Genomic DNA, 19,466 nt, shown 5'->3' with positions numbered 1-19,466 from the left:
TTTCTATTGGAACAGATTGTAGGATGAACAAATCACTCCCCCTTCTCACTGTTCCTGAAGTCTTCATCCAAGTCCCAGTGACTGTTTACATTTAACATAATAGAGTCATGGAATGCCAAATCCCATTTTTAACATTTTGTTTGACCCTTTGTTTTGCTCCTGAGTATCCTGTATAATGTACTTTGAGGCTTGGAAGCGAGAAATGATACATAATTCTGAAACTGGTTTCCAAGACAGCTTTTAGGTGCTGTAGTTCTACCGAAATATTGCGTATGTAAAAACGAAAATATTTCCTGCTTTGAAATTGGGCCTGTAGGTTTTCTTTGATTTCCCAGGTTTCTCCAAATTACTGTAATGAAATAGGTCCATTGGTCTAACCCACGTGCATTATATCAAGTAAATCACCCTGGGAAACCAAGCTTCTAGCAGCTTGTTAGGAAATCTTGAAACACAAGGAAGCTGAGCTTGTACAGTCAGAGCAGGAAGGATGGTCATGACTTCTGGGCATCCCTTGAAAAAGGGACCCATTGTTTGCTGTTTGGCTGTGAAGGCTAGCAGCTAGCCATGATTTGCTCTGAGCTCAGAATCCCTTTCTGAACACTCAGTGTTGGTATAAGCTCTGTTGTGAAAGTGGAAGGGATATAAAATTAGCTCTCTCTCTCTTACCCCATAGCACTGCCATTCTTGAATGGGGAGTGGGGAGGGGTGACCTTGTTCTAAATACCTTGTATGTCCATTCAGAGAACTTGCTAGGCTGTGTCTTGCAAATGGCACGAGATCTGCCCCTGCCTTTCCTTAGAGACCAACTTTGCTACGTGACGCACAAGGCAAACAGGGCTTTTATTTGGCAGGAGTATTAGCATTCAGATAGTCCCAGGCACCTCTGGAGTTTGATGGACAGCACAACTGGTGAAAGGCAGAAGGAGGAGGAGTCTTCTCTCTGTATTAAATATCAGCCTCTCAGAATAAGTTGCTGCATCTACAATGACAGACTAACATTGCAGATAAAGCTGTATACTTCTTCAGACTGGGGGCAGACACTGTTGTTACCCTACTTCATTCTCCAAATGGTTTGTTTTAGAAGATATTGCTAGCCAACAGTAACTTTTTGTTGTTTTTCTTTTTTCACCTCTATTTTTCTTGTACCCTTATAAGGCAGAAAATATAGAGTTAACAAACTTACATTGCCAAAAATTCAGGATAATTTTACAGATTACCATGTTTATTTTCCTTTTGTTCCCTGACTTGCCGAGTTAACTTCTGCTCTCTGATTTTGCCTGTGTGGACCTCTTTTGCTTTTGGAGTTTATCTTCAAATTAGCTTAGGATGAGGGGTGAGGAACATGACAGAATGTCTCCCTGCCATTGTAGACATATGAAGCTGCCTATTTCAATTTTTTCAGGCATTGGTTCATCTAGGGCCCTTCCACACAGCCCTATATCCCAGAATATCAAGGCAGAAAAGCTTATAATATCTGCTTTGAATCGGTTTATCTGAGTCCACACTCAGATATTGTGGGATTTTCTGTCTTGATATTCTGGGATGTAGGGCTGTGTGGAATGACCCTCAGTATCAATAATCTATTCCAACAGTGACTTTTCTTTTAAAGCACAGCTCTTCCAGGTCTAAGGCCAATGAGTTTCACATAACCTGAATGCCAATTCTTTTAACTAGAAATGCTGGGGACTGAGCTTGAGGCTTTTTAAAGCAAAGCAGATTAATGCTTGTTTGCTTTTTCTGCACATGTTGACATCATTTGATATACCCATGGTCTTATTAACAATTATTTCCACATTACAATTGATGATTGAAGAATGAGGTTTAGCAGGAATCACTCATTAGTTTGTGCAAAAGGCAAAATGGGAACCAAAGAATTTCTATTTTATGGCCCACGCTCCCCAGTCCACATGCACTTTCAGTTCAATGTTCATCTTGTGCTCTATCTTAACAAGATAATATTGCCCTGGTTTCTTAGTTGTGTACATACCTCAAGAAAGGTCTTCTGCACTCATGTCAGCCTGCCCAGATGTCAAGATTTTTGGCTTTTGTAGGATCCCCTGCTCCCACCAAATAAAAGGATGGTGGTTGCAATGGGGAGAGCATTGTTTGTGTATTGTTCTCTAATTATAGACTTCCATCAGCCAAGAAGCTTGCTTGCATTTCTAGTCTTTTAGGGAAACAGTTTTCTTGTTGTTTCTTCTGTATTTTAAGACATGGATAGTTTTATGGCATAGCTCATGTAAGTATTAGTGCTACCACACCATCGTGATATCTACTCTTATCTGATGTCAGAAGTTAAGCAAGGGAAAGCATGGTTAGTATTTGGGCCACAAATCATATTGGAATCACTAAGAAATAAATCTACCTTAAACTCCAAAGAACGAGTCAGACTTGGCAATGCTGGGCTAGATGATCCCAAGGAGTGACTCTTTATATGGCAGCTACCATATGCTTCAATGCTTTGGGATATTTATATGCATTTTATTTATTTAGTAGCAATGCAAAATGCCCTGGGAAGTATATTGAGAACAGTAGAGCACCCATGCCATAAAAATAGGTTGACATTTCTTTACTAAGCCTGTGAAGCACTCTGAACTGCTGAAATGCACAATAGGCACCAACATTTAACTTGGATGATTTGAGATGCACTTGCAATTGGATACTTACCTGGAATGCATCTTGATGCAGTTTGCATAGCTTATTGAGGTGACTAGCGCTTTCACTACTTGTTTTCACATCTGGAGCTTCTTAAAAGCTCTGCTTGTATAGGGAAGTATACTTTGATCTGTTGGTAGATAAAAGGTGTGCTGTGTGTGCAGAAATTTCCTCTTGTGGGAGTTGCTATTGGGAGAAAGTGTTGATGCTAAAAATAATTTCCTAAAATGTTTTTTGACATACCCATGGGGCTGTGGTAGAGCACAAAGTCTCCTGCAGTAGTTGGTGTGTGCTATAGTTAGAGGGGTAAGAAAGAACAAAATCATGGATGCTGGTGTCTTATGGTAGACAGAGAGGCTGGTTAGCAGTTGATCAGAACAATTCATATGATCCCCATAGGAAAACAATTCCTCTTGTATCCTCTGGCTCTTAATCTGAGGCCCTCATTGCATCTTGGGTGCACAGGGTTCATGAGGTTCCCCTGTATCTGCCAGATCAATATCTGCAGTCTTTGTATCTGATATCAGATATTTGTATCTGACAAAATATGCCTTCTAGCAATTTTCTAGGTCTTCCGATGAGACTTTATAATACTCTTGTGCTAGAAATCCTTCATTTTAATGGACCATCATTATCCATAGTTTCCTGTATCCATGTGAAGTATGAGAATGCATCCTTGGACTCATAATACCAGCAGTCCTCTTTTCAGGAATAAACCGAGCTCTGTTGTGTTGGAGTAAATCCTCTTCTTTTGTGTGTTCATCCTCTTCTTTTGTGTGTGTATTTAAATTCTGGGTTGGAACACTGGCAAAGTACTGAGAAGATATATTTCTTATGTGCCAGTCCATGATGGGTGATGCCTGGATAATGATTTAATGATAGTAGCAATTTTACTTCTTGCCTTCACTCTGTGTGCCTAAGACAATTCCATGCTGTTCAAAGATTGTTGAGCTAACATTGCTAGGATTTAGACCTCTACAGTGTGCAGAATAAAGGCAGCAAAATGTCAGGTTTGAACTCTTCCAGCAACTTTGCAGTAAAGGGTGAATTTGAACACTGAAGCCAAAAATATTGACCATTGTGGTGCACGATGCCTTCTAGTTTGACTCTTTGTTCAGTTTGAAGTGGTAAGGGGGCAATTGTTAGCAATGAGTTGGTGTGAGAAGGAAATGTACTTATTGGTTTTATTGCCTATGCTGAATTCTGTGAGAATCTTGGCATATGGCAGCAATAGTATGGCTACTGTTTAGTTTTGATGATTAGCACAGGATAAGAAAGAAACTGCAGCAGACACATTTAGGATTAATGTTTTCAGGACAGAAGGAAGCTCATGAGAGGAAACATCTATTCAAAGCTTGGTACCTTTTGAGGCAGATGTTCTGTGAGTTTCCTTTCTTTTAGTGAGAGTGAAAGGAAGATGGAAATACAGTATCACATATTAGTGTTCTGTCAGACATAACCCCCTTTCCTTTTCCTGCATCCTCCTTTTTGCTGATCTACAGCTGTTTGTCAGGCAGCCAAAAATCCTATCCAACCTTTGTTAATTATAGCTGCAAAAGGGCAACCGGCATGTGACCTTCTCTTTCCTTTTGTATTCTCTTTGGAGGTATTCAAAGACATAACTGTGTTGGTCTGTTTCAGACTAAAGCGCTGACCTCAGTCTCAAAGGTGCTACAGATTCCTTTATATTTCTGTGAAGATGTACGTTTTAAAGATAAAACCAACAGGAGAGATATTGCACTTTAGCTGAACAGTAGTAGAAAATTTGGCAAAATATGAGCCTCAAATACTTTAAGAGGAGGAGGAGGATCTCTTTCAAAAGAAATTGGGCATTCCAATTGTGAACTGGAAGCTTTTCTTTCACCATCCCACACCAGAGAGTAGCAGTCAGGCCCGTAGCCAGGATTTCGTTTCAGGGGGGGGGGGGTAATTTTTTTCAGGGGGCCCTGAGTTTCGGGGGGGGGGTGAGTCTGAGTGAAAGAGGGTCTACCCTAGCAAACCTTTTGTATCATTACCCCAATACCCCCATGCATATGGGATATATTGAGTATGGTGATCAGATCATGATATGAATAAACATAACAGTTGAAATAATGCACCAGTAAGGCCTTCTCGCGAACCACCATGAGAATTTCGGGGGGGGGGGCTGAAGCCCCTCAAGCCCCCCCCCCTCTGGCTACATGCCTGGTAGCAGTCAAAGAAAAGGTGGCAGTGGTGAAATTAAGATTATACCAGTTCATAGTTGACTTATTTTAGCTAGTAATCAAGTGACGTGACAATCAAGGGTGATGTGTTTGGTAGGGTGAGTCGTCTAGTGAAATGCTGAAAGAAGTGGACATGCTCAGCATCACAGTTGTGGTCTTCTTTACTGCTAAAAAAATGACCAGTCCCTCTAATTATTTGTCAGAATCAAGCATGTAGCTTCAGCCCCCCCCCCCCCCCCCCCCCCCCGAAATTCTTATGGTGATTCGCGAAAAGGCCTTACTGGTGCATTATTTAAACTTTTATGTTTATTCATATCATGATCTGATCACCATACTCAATATATCCCATATGCATGGGGGTATTGGGGTAATGATACAAAAGGTTTGCTAGGGTAGACCCTCTTTCACTCAGACTCAGCCCCCCCACCCCCCCTGAAAAAAATGCACACCCCCCCCCCCCGAAACAAAATCCTGGCTACGGGCCTGGATAATTTCTAAAAACATTAATGCAAAATGATCTCTGATTAGTTAGATATTTGGCAAATATTCCCTTCATATTTGATGTCCTAAACTACTTCTTTTAAATCTGATTCTCAGATTCCGAATTTTTGAGAGCATTTATTTCAGCTTTGTGTGCTGCTTTTTCGAAAATAAGAAAGGAGATTGTGGATTTCCAAAAGCCTGAGTTCTGCATTCTATTGCTCTTGTGAGGTGTGTCTGGATAATAGTAACACGCAGGTTATGGAAACTTTTGTCTGAAGAATCTGGTTGGTCGCATCTCTGAGGACTTTTAGATGAAGCCTTCCTGCTTTGCCAAGCACATTCATGCATCCATCTGTTGGCATGACCTGGGAATACTGCTGCATCCCACTTGACCTACACCTACAGGATGAGATCTAGGATTCTTGGTAAACAGGGATATAGGAATAGCTCTGTTTACTGAATTTGTATTTTGATTTTGGTATGGGTGTAAGCTGCTTTGAAAGTCCTTTAAATAGCTAAATTGGTGGTATAGAAAAGCAAAAGCCTTCGGATACAAAGTAGGTTAAGGTAAAGGTTTACCCCTGACATTAAGTTTAGTCATATCCAACTCTGAGGGTTGGAGCTCATTTCCATTTCTAAGCCGAAGAGCTGGCATTGTCTGTAGACACTTCCAAGGTTATGTAGCCGGCGTGACTGCATGGAGCACCATTACTTTCCTGCCGGAGCAGTACCTATTGATCTACTCATATTTGCATGTTTTTGAACTGCTAGGTTGGCAGAAGCTGGGGCTAACAGTGGTAGCTCATGCTGCTCCCCAGATTCGAATCTGTGACTTTTTGGTAAACAAGTTCAGCAGCTCAGCAATTTAACCCACTGCACCACCGGAGATTCAAAGTGATGCTTACTAAATGGGGATAATATAGACTCAATATGGGATATTGTTTATTGGAAAAGCCACCTCTTTTAGGCCTGAGTTTGGAAGCATATACAGAATGTCTCTGAAACTGGTTTAAGAGACTGTACCAGTTCAGTTCAGAGAAACTATGTTGGTCACAATCTGCTTAGGGCAATAAAAGATGCATACTAGTATTTTGAATTATATAGCCAACCCATTGATTATTGTTACTGTCAACTTACTTGTCATGCTTACTGTTTTTTTTTTCAGACAGAAGGATCCAGGCTGCAGAAGGATCTCAGGACATATCTGGCTTCAGTAAAAGGTAACCCTCTGAATAATTGTTGTAAAGTTTCTACAATCGTCTGCTATGAAGTGAATGACATAGACAGCTGGGGGTTTATTTCTGTCTAACTCAATATCTGCCATAGCTGTATTAAATTTTGAAAGCTCCTCGGCTTTCCAGAACAGTAGAAAAAATGAGAATATCTCCAGGTGAGGTGGGAGAGTGGGATATTACCACTACAGTCCCCATGGGGTGGGGGTACCCATCATGGTCCCAAGGGGATTCCCTCGCCTCCTGCCCTTTTCTCCACCTGCTCACCTCCTACCTTTTTCTCCATTTACTCACTCACTCTCTGATTTCTTGTCCCCTTTGCTTCTTTCTCTGGTGGCCAAGATACATTGAAGAGAAGAGGCCTGGGAAAGTAGCTTTTCTTGCTGTGTGGGGGGAGGTAGGCAGTGAGCAATCAGTTGCATCTCTATGATCAATTTCCCCCAAATGTTGACCATATCACCACACTGGAAGACCTAGAAAGAGAATATATTAATCAAGTCCACAAAAGTTACAAGCACAAATGTGGCTTGCTGGCTGTAATTGTGCAGTGTAGATTAACATTTAGTGTGCTTAAAAAAAAGGCAGTATGCATTGAAAAGTATACAGCTACTACAAAAACATGTATAGAACTTCAAATTTGTCATTTCTTGAAAATAGATTGTATGGGGTTTTTTTTGACAAAAATGATGTGTTATTGTTCTTGTTTGTACATAATGATAGAGAAGCTTATAGTTTCTCTAGTGTCCTTATATTAACCTCACCTTCTCCTGCCTAGAAAATAACTTACACAAAGCATTTTTGATCAAATATTTTGAATGAAATCATGATAAATGAGTATAATTTTCTTTAGTTTCTTTGTTTTTGGGATCTTTAATTGGTGAGATACTACCATGTCATGTGAAATTTAAAGTCTGTTTCTCCCCCTTCAAGCTATGCACGAGGCCTCCAAGAAACTGACAGAATGTTTGCAAGAAGTGTATGAGCCAGAGTGGCCAGGAAGAGATGACACTAATAAAATAGCAGAGGTGAGGTTCTGTTATGTCATGATTTAGCATGTATTATGGCCTCTGTTCCATTGGAGTCATAATTGTTATATTGATGAGTGGTGGGTAAGTTGTAACATAGAAGCCTAATTTAGACATTACACTAAGTTACAATTTATTATCATGTGATTGGACCTGCTCAGGCCACATTTTTGCATCATTTCCTCTCTCCTATTCGTTTGGTGTGGTCATGAAAAGTGCTTGGAATTATCTACTTCCACTTCATTCCTATCTATAGTTCTGCACTGTACCTGGAAAAAGGCAAACCATGTCGAAACTAAATTATGGTTTATTTAAACAAGCCAAGATCACAAATCATGGCTTGATCCTGGCTTATTTCAATAAAGCATAATTAAATTAAAATGCAGGGTTTTTTTTGATGTAGTGGTAAATCATGGCTAAGGCTGTATAAGTGGATCTTCTGGGGAGGCCCTGCTCTCGATCCCGCCTGCAACACAGGCACGTTTGGCAGGGACGAGGGACAGGGCCTTCTCGGCTGTGGAACGCCCTTCCTATGGACATTAGATCGGCCCCCTCATTAATGGTATTTCAGGGAAAAGTGAAAACCTGGTTATTTGAATAGGCGTTTGGACAGGCAGTGCAATGAATATAGGAAAACGGAACTACGGATGACGAGCTGGATCATGATTCTAGTTATGAGATGCTAATGAGTTGTTTATTGATGTGTAATTACTTAGTATATTATTGTGTTAATTGTTTTTAAATGGTTTGTATGATGCTAGCATTGAATTTTTGCTCCTGCTGTTGTCAACCGCGTTGAGTCGCCTACGGGCTGAGAAACTGCGGTATACAAATAAAGCAAATAAAATAAATAAATAAATAAATAAATAATCACCTCTTTGAATCTACCCCAGAGAAGTGTGTGCGCGTGTGTGTATGCAAATCCAAGACTCAACAAGGCTTGTTCATGTAATGCTAAACAAGGCCTGAAGGGAGGCCACATTATATTTATCTTGCATTCTTAAGTAATCCTCTATTAGAAAAAAGTAATTAAGTAATCAAGATATATTCTGCCCTATATCAAAGATCGCAGTAGTGGCAGCAAACAATAGAAGAGAATTCAAAAAAGTGCAAAAATAATTTTAAACAGAGAAAAATCTATTTCAAATATTATTCCCAGCATACACCATATAAAGTAACTATAACGTAGTCTGGTCATCTCTAGATTGGAAAACCTTGGGTGAAAAGCAAGGTTTAAGTCTGATTTGAAAGTGAGGCTAGTGTTGATGTCAAATGGGTCCCCAAGGAGCAGTAGCAAAACAGTAGCAGCTAAACAGGACAGAATAGTGGGCATCAGATGAGACCCATAAATATGCAGAATGCGTAAGCTCCTATTGATTCTTCAACTGCAATCCTAAGCCTAGCTCCTAGTGTTTTTATATACTACAAAAAACCTTTACTCATAATAGCTCATGCTGTAAGCACACACATCATGCAGTTTCACTCACCAGCTCTGTGGGGTTGCCTGCAGCTCTTGCCTGAGCATATGCTTGACGGCACACCTGAGTTTGGCATCCATAATGCAGACAGCAACCCATGGAATTGTATGATAACAACGTTTGACAGGTTTGCTACTTGACTGACCTAATGTCTTTTTCTGTTCCAGAACAATGACTTGCTGTGGACAGACTTCCATCAGAAGCTGGTGGATCAAGCCCTGCTAACTATGGACACCTACCTCGGCCAGTTCCCAGACATCAAAGTATGGGAGTTGCTTTATTCTCTTAAACATTCGTTTTTGCAAAAAGAAAGGGTTGTCTACATGGGTGAAAAAAATTGTACTTACCTTGTATCCAGTGCTGGCATCACACAAAGTTCTTATGGATTTGAATCTAATTCAGTTGTTTTTCATCCTCACAGGCTGAAATCTGTTTAAAAAAGAACTTTTATTCCACATTTTTCTAGAAAATGTGCATTATTTTATGAGTGCATGTGCCCCAAGTTGGCTTTTGTGTTGTCAGGGATAGGATTTTGAATGGATGGGAGGCACAGGTTGATAGGAGCCTGCCAATCATTCTTGCCATGAAACACTACTTGTTTTCATTTTGCTGGCTTGCACCTTTATATTTGAAAAATTGGTTTGTGCAGATAATGGCATATCAGTATTAGCACATCTCCATCAGGGCAGTCCCATCTTCATGAGGTGGCAGCAGTGACTTATTATCATTCTGCCCACCCCCCCCCCCCCCACTAAGGATGGGACTACTGCATGAATGTGCACATGCCCTGGTATGAGTGGTACTCTTAATACACAAGATACACCTGCAATTCTATGATGCATCCCATTTTTAGAGATGTTAATATAAGAAAAAGTGTGTCTTAAAACTGAAGAAATACAGTATCCATCTGCCTACAACAAACGAAAAGGGGCTGCTTCCAATATGGTGGTCACATGTGCAACATTCAGTGCATGGAGAAGGAAAGAATGGAAGAGTGGAGGGAATGAGGGGAGAAGAGAGAAGGGGAATGAAGTGCAAATATAGAACATAAAGGAAATAAGAGCCCCAGAGATTAAGCTAAAGCTTCTTTCAGTGTCTTACTTTTTGCTAGCTTTCCCCTGCTGTCCATACATTTGAAGAGGAAAGGTTGAATCTGTAGCCCATGTAAAGTTCCTATGAAGCTAGAATAGCCCATGTAAAGTTCCTATGAAGCTAGAATTAATGAGCTCCTTTTTTCATATCTTCCTTAAGATAATGTCTGACTACTATAAGCAGCATGTCATGCACCATATGTTTCTGTAACATATGCTAATATTTGACTAAATTAATGGTGATGACAACAATGATTTATTTATGTCAGACTGCTTGACAGCCATATCAAGAACTTACCATATATATAAAAAAATCCTAACAGAAGTCAAACTACTAATAGCCGTAAAAGTAAATGTGTAAAAATCACATTTTAAAAACCTGACTTCATTTATTCTAAAAGATGTTAATAAAACCTGCTAGAACAACTGTTGTCTTCAGTTAAAGACGAATTACAATTATGTGCAGGGCTAAACTGATTTCATACATTGCATGGTTTTGGATGAGCATCATGAACTGCTCATTCATTTGGATGAACATCAGGAACTGCAAAAATCATACCCTCTTGCCCAGTTTCCTTAGAAAAATTAACTGCTGTGTTTGGCTAGATGCTACCTCTTTTCCTATAATTTTCTTTTTTTAGTATGTTCATATTTTGGGCATTAAACTGTGCCCTTGGATGTGGAATGGAGCAATTGTGTTTTTCATTACCCTATGCCCTTAAGCATATGTATATATATAAGCACATATAAAATTATATGCTTAAGGCTATCAGGATCTCTTTAGTCTTCTTCATCCATTTCATGTCTTAGACTCAAAGCAAAAAAATGCTCCATTAATGAAGGGATGCCCCTCTCTTTCTTTTTTTAGGGCACATTAAGAAATAAAAGTAGTTAGGTACTGTTATTATATGGTACTATTCCTATTTGCTCACTATGTGCAAAGGTTCATTCTACATCACATATTATGTTTTTTTAAGCCCGTGTAAATCATTTGTGCAGTTCTAAAAGGAGCATCTTACTCTCTTTTTGTTCAACTAAAGAATGGGATAGATAGACATTGTTAATCAAGTCATTTAGAAATAGAAGCAAAGAATGTCATACAAAGTGGCTTTTGTGATGGAATTATCTCCTGCTCATTACATGAGCGGTTCCTTCCTATTCATGAACGAAAAGAATTCTGTTCTTTCTTACTTTTCTTTTTCTTTTTGCCTTCAACACCCTTTCTTTCCACAAGGAAACTAATCAGAGTGAAAGCACTTTTGAAACATTGGTTGCATCTGGTAACGTCCTTACACACAGTGGTGAGGGGGAGCATTCTCAGCACATCACTGTGTTGAGGACATTCCTCTCCCTAGCATTGGATCTAATCATGTGAGGTTTCCTCTTGCAGTGGTGTTGAAAAGGCTGGAAAGGAAATCTACTTCCCATCTGGCAGTACTGGTGACTACATTCCCACTTGGAAAATGGCTTTTTCCAAGTGAAATCAAATACTCAGTTGAAACCCACATTGCAGCTGGATCCCAGAAGAGAGATAAAACCATATTGTCTTTTCTTTTTTCTGAGAACAATTCATTTTGAATAGGAGTGTGTGTGTGACACACACATACAGAATCTCCATTTATTTTGAAGCTGCTGTAGCAATGATATCTGGCCATACTGATTTGCCTGCATGATAACTATTGGCCTAAAAATGGGAGGAAAAGCTCATCTTTCATACAGGGAAGGGATTGTAATATAACCCCTGAAGCAGGCAATATTCAATATTGTGTTTTTCTGTCAAAAGAATTGCATCCGTAGGTTCATCCCACATATGTTAATGATTAACATTTAACTTCCTAAAGGAGAACTATGAAGAGAAGCAAGATTAAACTGCATTTCTGTTTTATATGGGTCTTCTCCTATCTGTTGCTCTCCAGATGTTGGCCCACAGAAGCCCCAACCATTATGCCTAATGATTAGACTGGGTGAGGATGGGGGGAAGTATAATACAACATATACAGATGATGAGAAGTCTCCTAACATCTTAAAGGAAATGGAGAAGTTACATTAAATTCCTTCCGGTATCAAAGAAATGTTGAAGTGCAGGTTGAGTATCCCTTATCTGAAATGCATGGGAACAGGAGTATTTGAAGTTTTGGATGTTGGAGTATAGTGATGGAGATTTTATGGGCTTTTCCTGAACAGTGAAAGGGATTCTTGACTCACCTCTAAGTAACTGATTTGTATAAGTCTAGGCATTTTAGTACCCCCCCCCCCACCTCCACCTTCAAAAATGGGTCAATTTATTCTTGGGTCCCTATGAGCACTGTACCTTAACTCGTATAGAAAAAAGATCCATCCCCTTCTCTGAGTAGACTAGTGAAAGGCAAGAGCTTAGTGAGCTCTGAGCCCTCTATCTTCTCCAACATAGTCTGCTTCTGGTCTTTTTGAATACCTGGGAGGGGAAATAGCAGTGACAGCCAGGGGCATCTTACCCTGAGATAGCATTGGTGCTTTAACTTCTCCACAGAATGACTCTGGACTTATCCATGGGTCATATCAAATTCCACAACTTTCATACCCAAAGCCTGTCCTCAACTTATACATGAGGTCATCTTATACATAAATATATTTGGTAGTATGTTTACTTGAAAGAAAGTGTGCATACTGCATAGTTTGTGCAGGTTTGTGTGTATGATGGGTGTTGCTGTGTGTCTTCAAGTTGTTTTTATTTATGGTGACCCTATTACAGGCTTTTCTGGGGATGAGAGTATATGACCGGCCCAAGGTTATCCAGCTGGTTTCCTTAGATGAGGGGTGAATTGAACTATGGTCTTCAGTCATTGTCCAGTGTTCAACCTTCACATTATCTGTTGACTTATGGTGACCACATGAATTTCACAGGGTTTTCTTAGGCACAGGATATTCAGACATGGTTTTTCCAGTCCTTCCTCTGAAATATTGCCCACAGCACCCATCTTCTGCATATGTTTTTTCAGTAGCCCCTGAAATTAGTAGGCAAATATTTCCTGGGCTAAATTACTGACAAAAATTGGCTTTCTTGAGGGAAGCATCTGAAATCTGTCACGTTTAAATGTAGCTGAATACTTGAAAGATGCCCAGTGTCTTCATTCAAAACAGTAGTGATAACTTAATTAAACTAGAAATGAAGAGATTAATTATATGAAGCATGAGTGATGTCCAGATGGTTGGCTAGGAAGGAGGTGAGAGAAACATCACGTACAGAGGCAGATGTAGATGCAGGAAAACCTCACATTTGAGAGATACAATCAAACTATTTACTTGGTCTGGTAGCCTTGGCAGATGTAATTATTTCATGCCACTTGTGCCAAAGAAATTACTTCCTTCAGTAAGATGGTTAGGATTTGAATCCCATGTCAAGACAAGGTTTCATGAGTCCCATGGCTGTCAAGAGGCCAATCCAGGAAATGAAAGGGCTAATTTCCTTATCCCATGCATCATGGCACCAAGAACAGACCCCTGCCTGCCTCATAGCAGTTTGTTCAGAGACATACTGCTTGCTTATTTCAGACTTATGTTTTGGAAAGACTACTGACCTCTGCTGGTTGGTCTTTAGTTGATGTACGCTGAGAACCACAACTTAATATAATGTGCCTAGAATTGTTCAATATGAGCAGATTTATTTATCTGTGCCAGGAAAAAGGAACATATGTTAACCTTAAATTTAAATATATTAGGATTGGGAAAAAGGGGTGTGTGACTGTTATGCAATGGTGACAATTATGCATTAAAAAAGCCCCATTTGGGGGACTTCTTTTACTACATAATAGTAGTCCCTTTGAAGATGCTTCAATGCGGGTGGTTGAAAGAGGGCAAGCCCTCTTTCTGTTTTGGCACTGTGGGGCTTTGACTCAGGTGTGAGCCAAGTCCAAAGCAGTACCAAAGTGGCAGGCGCACCCTTAGTTCACTTGCCCAAGCGAACGAACTAAGGGCGTGACTGTTACATGGGGAATGGCAAAAGTCTGATTTTGCCTTCCTCAAACAGGGTGTGTGACTATTATGCGATGAAATATGGTATTTGAATGAGAGAAATTTTGATGGAAAGCCAGTCTCTGTGCTTATAATTATCCATCTGAATTTACAAAGTTTATACGTCACAGTAGATGGATATTGCTCTATTATACATAGGATATATCTTACAACATAGTCCAGATTGTTTCACATACATTCATACACAGTAGGAATGCCATGCCCCAGTTTTATTAGAATTACCTTTTGATTTATTACAAAACAAAAATACTGAACTCTGCACTAATTCTTGACATGAAATAGTGTATCAAGGAATGGATTAATTTTGTTGGTTGCATTAGTGAACATGTCCATCATATGGAAGCTAGATGTTGTTAACACAATCTTCTCAAGCATTTAAAAGAAAGTGTGAATTTTGTTTTATTAGTTAGCCTCAATACTGCAAGGGATTCAGAGGAGAACTGGAAAAGTTTGTGCATTTAAAAAAGGGGTGGTGGTGGAGAGATTAAATGAGTAAAATTGGCTGAGTAGATGGTGCAGTTTTTGTTGACCACGTGCCCAGTTAGATGGTCAGCCTCCCCCTTAATCTGTTTAATGTTTATTTAAACAGTGTTTGCTGGTGCTGCAATACAGTTGCATACTATATACACATGGAAAAATGTTGGAATGAGTGACTTCTATCATGATACCTCACTGTGTTTCATTTACCGTATATTCCGGCATATAAGACGACTGGGCGTATAAGACGACCCCCAACTTTTCTAGTTAAAATATAGAGTTAAGACGACTCCCATGCATAAGACTACACCCGCGTATAAGACGACCCCTGACTTTTGAGAAGATTTTCTTGGGTTAAAAAGTAGTCTTATACGCCAGAATATACTGTACTTAGTTTTGAGACAATTGCAGGGGTGTTGGCATGCTAAACAAATGCATGTAAGTTGAACTGCAGGCATTGCTTCATGCACTGAGTTATAAGACTCTTGTGTTGAGTAACATCTCCCTTTTTTTCTCTACTTCTCTAACTTCTTTCAGTCTCGTATTGCTAAACGAGGGAGGAAACTTGTAGATTTTGACAGTGCCAGGCATCATTTTGAATCCCTACAGACTGCAAAGAAGAAAGATGAAGCTAAGATTGCTAAGGTAAGGAGCACTGGTTAGAAATGCCATGCTATCTTTCTAATCTTCCTCCCTCTTTATTTCTTTTTTCTACCAGGCAAACATTTAGAGTATTACTACTGGTCTTGTTGTTAATTTGAAATTTGAAAGAATTGCTGTTCATTTTCCATTTGAATGATGTATTATACTTGTACCTGTCATGTCTCTAGTTAATTTTCTTTTATAGTATTTCCCAAAGAATTTGACTTTTATTTTGTTGAAAATGAGCAGTAGTGTGTGATGCCTGATGACAGTGATTGCACACTATTTTGATAAACAGCACTTAAACTGGTATTTATAGACAAGCTGGCAAGGTAACAGCTGCACCTGAGTATATTCAGGTGAAGCAATCAAACACAAATGAGGGGGAGTCTTTGAAGGATGAAATATGCCTCTTACAGTATAATTGGAAGGAATGCCACTGTTTTTCCCTCCCCTTTTTCTCATTTGATAAATGTATGTCAGAGTAATGCCAGCTTTGTATCCTGTTTCAGAACTGTGCAGGCCTTAAAGGTAGTTCCCTCCCAATGTCCCCGAATACAGTAAAATGACAGCAATACCTATCAGATGCTTCGAGGGGAAAACTGGTCAGTTTGGAGTGAAAAGTATTTTGGATTAACATTAGACCAGTTTCTAAACCAGGGTGATATTGGTTTTAAATTATAATATTACTAGTTTTGTTTAACTAGTTCAATTGTTAAGGGGAAGATGGTGCTTTGCTTCTAACCTCATCCCTGTTGATGTGGTTTCCTTTACCCCACCACCCATATGTTAATGTAGACTTTTTGGAGAGATATGTGAGCGCTTGCACTACATTCTATGCAATGGACTCGAGGCCTTGGGAAGCCTTCAGGTGTCCATCTGTAAATATTCCTACCTCAGATGTTCAAGCTAACATATGGATAGTGTGGTCTGTAGGTACCATGCATTACTGAGAGAAAGGCCAGAGTGACAGACTTTCATCCCTTTTAGGGCCTTTCTACACTTCCATTTAATCCAGATTATCAAATCAGATAATCCACACGATCTGCTTTGAAGTGGATTATATAACTCTACACTGCCATATAACCCCGTTCAAAGAATCTGTATTTTATATGGCAGTGTAGAAGGTGTCATAGTTACCCAATATCCCTTCATGTGGGCCTACTTTTGTTGTGTTCTGACCTCTGGTACTTTAACCACAGGTGTGGTAGGGAGATGTTTGACTGGTGTAGGTCCCCCACCTTAATTCTGTGCTGACAGTAAAATCAGTTGCTATTAAGCATCTCTGTATGGATCCTCTTATTAAAGGCACAAGAGTTGCTATAAAGAACAGGTTGTCATATACATATTAGAAGGTGTTGTTTGTTTGTTTGTTTACGGTATTTCTATGCCGCCTTTCTCAGCCCAAAGGCGACTCAACGCGGCTAACAATTGGCAGCAATTCAATGCCACAACAGTCATAAAACACAATTAAAAAAATAGTGTTGAAACAAAATCTCACATATTTTGGAATAATCTGCATGCATGTAATAATAAAGATGTGGTCTCTTAATCCTGGCTTTTCTTGATGTTACTGCTACCTCATAGAAGGGAAACCCTTCTCCAAAGCTGGAATTTGTTGCCTTCTAAATGACTAACAGTTTCTTCTCTGTTGCTCTCTGCAGCTGGAGTGTTCGTAAGCTCTGCTGGGCCTTGGTGTCCTTTGACCACACTATGGAGTGTTAACTTACTGCTAGACTTCCGCATGCTGCCTAGGATTCATCCTTGACTTATCTCTTAATGCTTCATTTCTCTCTTGTTTGTCAGGGGTTGTCAGCTCAGCCTGACCCTATAACACTCTTGCTGTTTGGTTTTTGTTTCTAAACCTCTCGTCTGTTTTCTTGTTTTTGTTCTGAAAACACTCCCACACAGCCTGTCTCGTTGCTTGAGAAAGCTGCGCCTCAGTGGTGCCAAGGGAAGCTGCAAGCGCATCTCGTAGCTCAGACTAATCTGCTGCGGAACCAGGTGACGGCCCAGCCTACCCTGCTCCCTAACCCTGCATGTGCTATTTCTGGCTGCACCTCTGGCCTTTATCCCCAGGCAGCGTTCACTCTCAGCAAAAGATTCTCATGTGGGTGTGAAATAAGGTTCAAAGCAAAATAATAAAATTGTGGGATTTTTCTTCTTTTAATGGAAATGTGTATTCTCTTGTATTTTTTTTTTACAGTACTATATGGCGTACTCTTGCTGTTCATGAATGTATTACCAGTAGCAGGGGTGAAACACTAGATTTAGGTGTTGACCCCACTCAAGACAGAATGGGATTTTGTGGATCAGTTCTGTTCCAATTATGTGTAAAGCCAGCAAGTTCCAATTTTTATATTGGGTCTGATGTTTCCAGTTGCTGATTTCCACTCTGACACCTCTGTTTTCTGAGATATTTGCACATTTAGTTAGGAAACAGAATCAATGTTAAGGTGGCACGCACATCTCGGTAATCTTCCAATTTTCCATCTTTTGTCCCTTTTTGACAACCCTACAGTAGGATTATCATGGCACAATTTATTCAGAGGAGGTTTGCTATTTCCTTTCTCTTAGATGTTTTAGCATTGTACTGGAGTTCTAGTATGAGTACAGTGCTCAAACCTGGTAGCTTCTAAGCAGCAGCTAATAAGTTTAAAGTCACTCATCAAAAAAGCTTCTCAAGCAATGGCTTCACTTTGCACTGTCTCCTTCAAATGTGAAACCATTCCCACACCCATTTCAACCTTCAGTGGTTTGTCCGTCATTTCTAATTAGGTTTTCCCCTTCCACAAACTCAGGATTTGTTCTATTTGTGAACCCCATTCATATTTGACATACATGTTACTGCCATGGCACCTTCTCCATTTAAGCATTTGACAAGGATAGTTTTATAGTTTGAATCTTCACAGAGATATCCCTGTACATCATATGTAATAATTCAGTTTCTCTAAAATGTTTTGTAATGGGAACTCCAGAAAGCAATACAGTATCTTCTTCACAATTTTGAGAACTTTTATATTTTGGATTAGCAACAAGGATTTTTCCTGCTCTACTTTTTTTTTTTAAAAAAGCCCAATGGCTTTAATACAAGTGCCAATTTAAATGCAATTTGGACAAGAATGTCTAAGATTCCAGGGACCTTGTGGGAAGGAATTTTATAATAAACCAAAAAATGTTCTTATGTATCTACTTGCTATGAGGAAGGGAAACCAGGTTGTTCCTTGATTGTTTTGTCTTGCCGTGGGATTGGAGGCTAGATGATGTAACTGGCAAATGAAGAGCCGAGTAATGGAAGAAAAGAAACAAGCACCCAGCTATTGGGGGACAAAAACACATTGTTGTGGGTGGTAGGAAATAAATTTCTTTCATGTTGCTGAGACACTTTGACTCTCTTGAATTGGCTAGTGAAAAAATAGCTGCCTACAAACTAGGATTTTCATCCTTTTGTATTCATTGATTCTTTAAAATGTTTTCTTCAACCTGGGTCTTTTTAGATCGTGGTTCTCAACCTGTGGGTCCCCAGATGTTTTGGCCTTCAACTCCAAGAAATCCTAACAGCTGGTAAACTGGCTGGGATTTCTGGGAGTTGTAGGCCAAAACACCTGGGGACCCACAGGTTGAGAACCACTGCCCTAATGCCTCAACACTTCCAATGTTGGCTATGGCTGTAATGATAATAGTCCAGAGCATCTGGAGAAATTTGGGTTCAGCAAAACTGATATGAAGGCCAATATTTGACTTTTCAGAACATTAAAGAGGGTTACATCTGTATTACTCTGTACTTCTTTGCCTGTGGATTAATTTGATGCAAAGAAGAAGAAATGACTCTTTTATGTATTGGGATGGTGATTTTTCCTCTTTACTGAGAAGGGGAAAAAACTTCTTCTCAGCTCCTCTAGAGAGTAGAAAACAGAGCAATGAATTTAAATTGCAGAAAATTAGATCCCACCTAAACATTAGGAAAAACATCCAAGCAGTAAAAGCTGTTTGATAGTGGATTTGCTGCCTTGGAGTGGTGGAGTCTCCCTCCCAGGAGGTTTTCAAACCAAGGCTGGATGGCCATTTCTCAGAAGTGTTTTGATTGTATGTTCCAGCATGTCTCTGTGTAGACTGTATGGCCCTGGTGGCCTTTTCCAATTCTATGCTTCTATGATTAATGTGTATA

General features: G+C 39.7%; 1 protein-coding gene across 13 annotated transcripts in view; it reads left to right on the top strand.

Annotated features, from left to right (window-relative positions):
• Nucleotides 1–19,466, top strand: part of BIN1 (bridging integrator 1) — a 142,945-nt gene that overhangs the window by 81,146 nt on the left and 42,333 nt on the right. For 9 of the 13 annotated variants that reach the window (XM_060774050.2, XM_060774074.2, XM_060774058.2 and 6 more), the window contains exons 3-7: nt 6,508–6,562; nt 7,505–7,599; nt 9,245–9,340; nt 15,194–15,301; nt 17,210–17,302. In XM_060774050.2, coding sequence (XP_060630033.2) covers nt 6,508–6,562; nt 7,505–7,599; nt 9,245–9,340; nt 15,194–15,301; nt 17,210–17,302 — 447 coding nt within the window. The remainder of the gene's footprint in view (nt 1–6,507; nt 6,563–7,504; nt 7,600–9,244; nt 9,341–15,193; nt 15,302–17,209; nt 17,303–19,466) is intronic. The other 4 variants (XM_060774067.2, XM_060774126.2, XM_060774134.2 and 1 more) reach the window with 1 other exon arrangement.

This window comes from Anolis sagrei, chromosome 1 (assembly GCF_037176765.1).
Source record: "Anolis sagrei isolate rAnoSag1 chromosome 1, rAnoSag1.mat, whole genome shotgun sequence".
Taxonomy (NCBI): Eukaryota; Metazoa; Chordata; class Lepidosauria; order Squamata; family Dactyloidae; genus Anolis; species Anolis sagrei.
The sequence above is the reverse complement of the archived record's forward strand: the minus strand, read 5'-3'. Positions and strand labels throughout refer to the sequence as shown.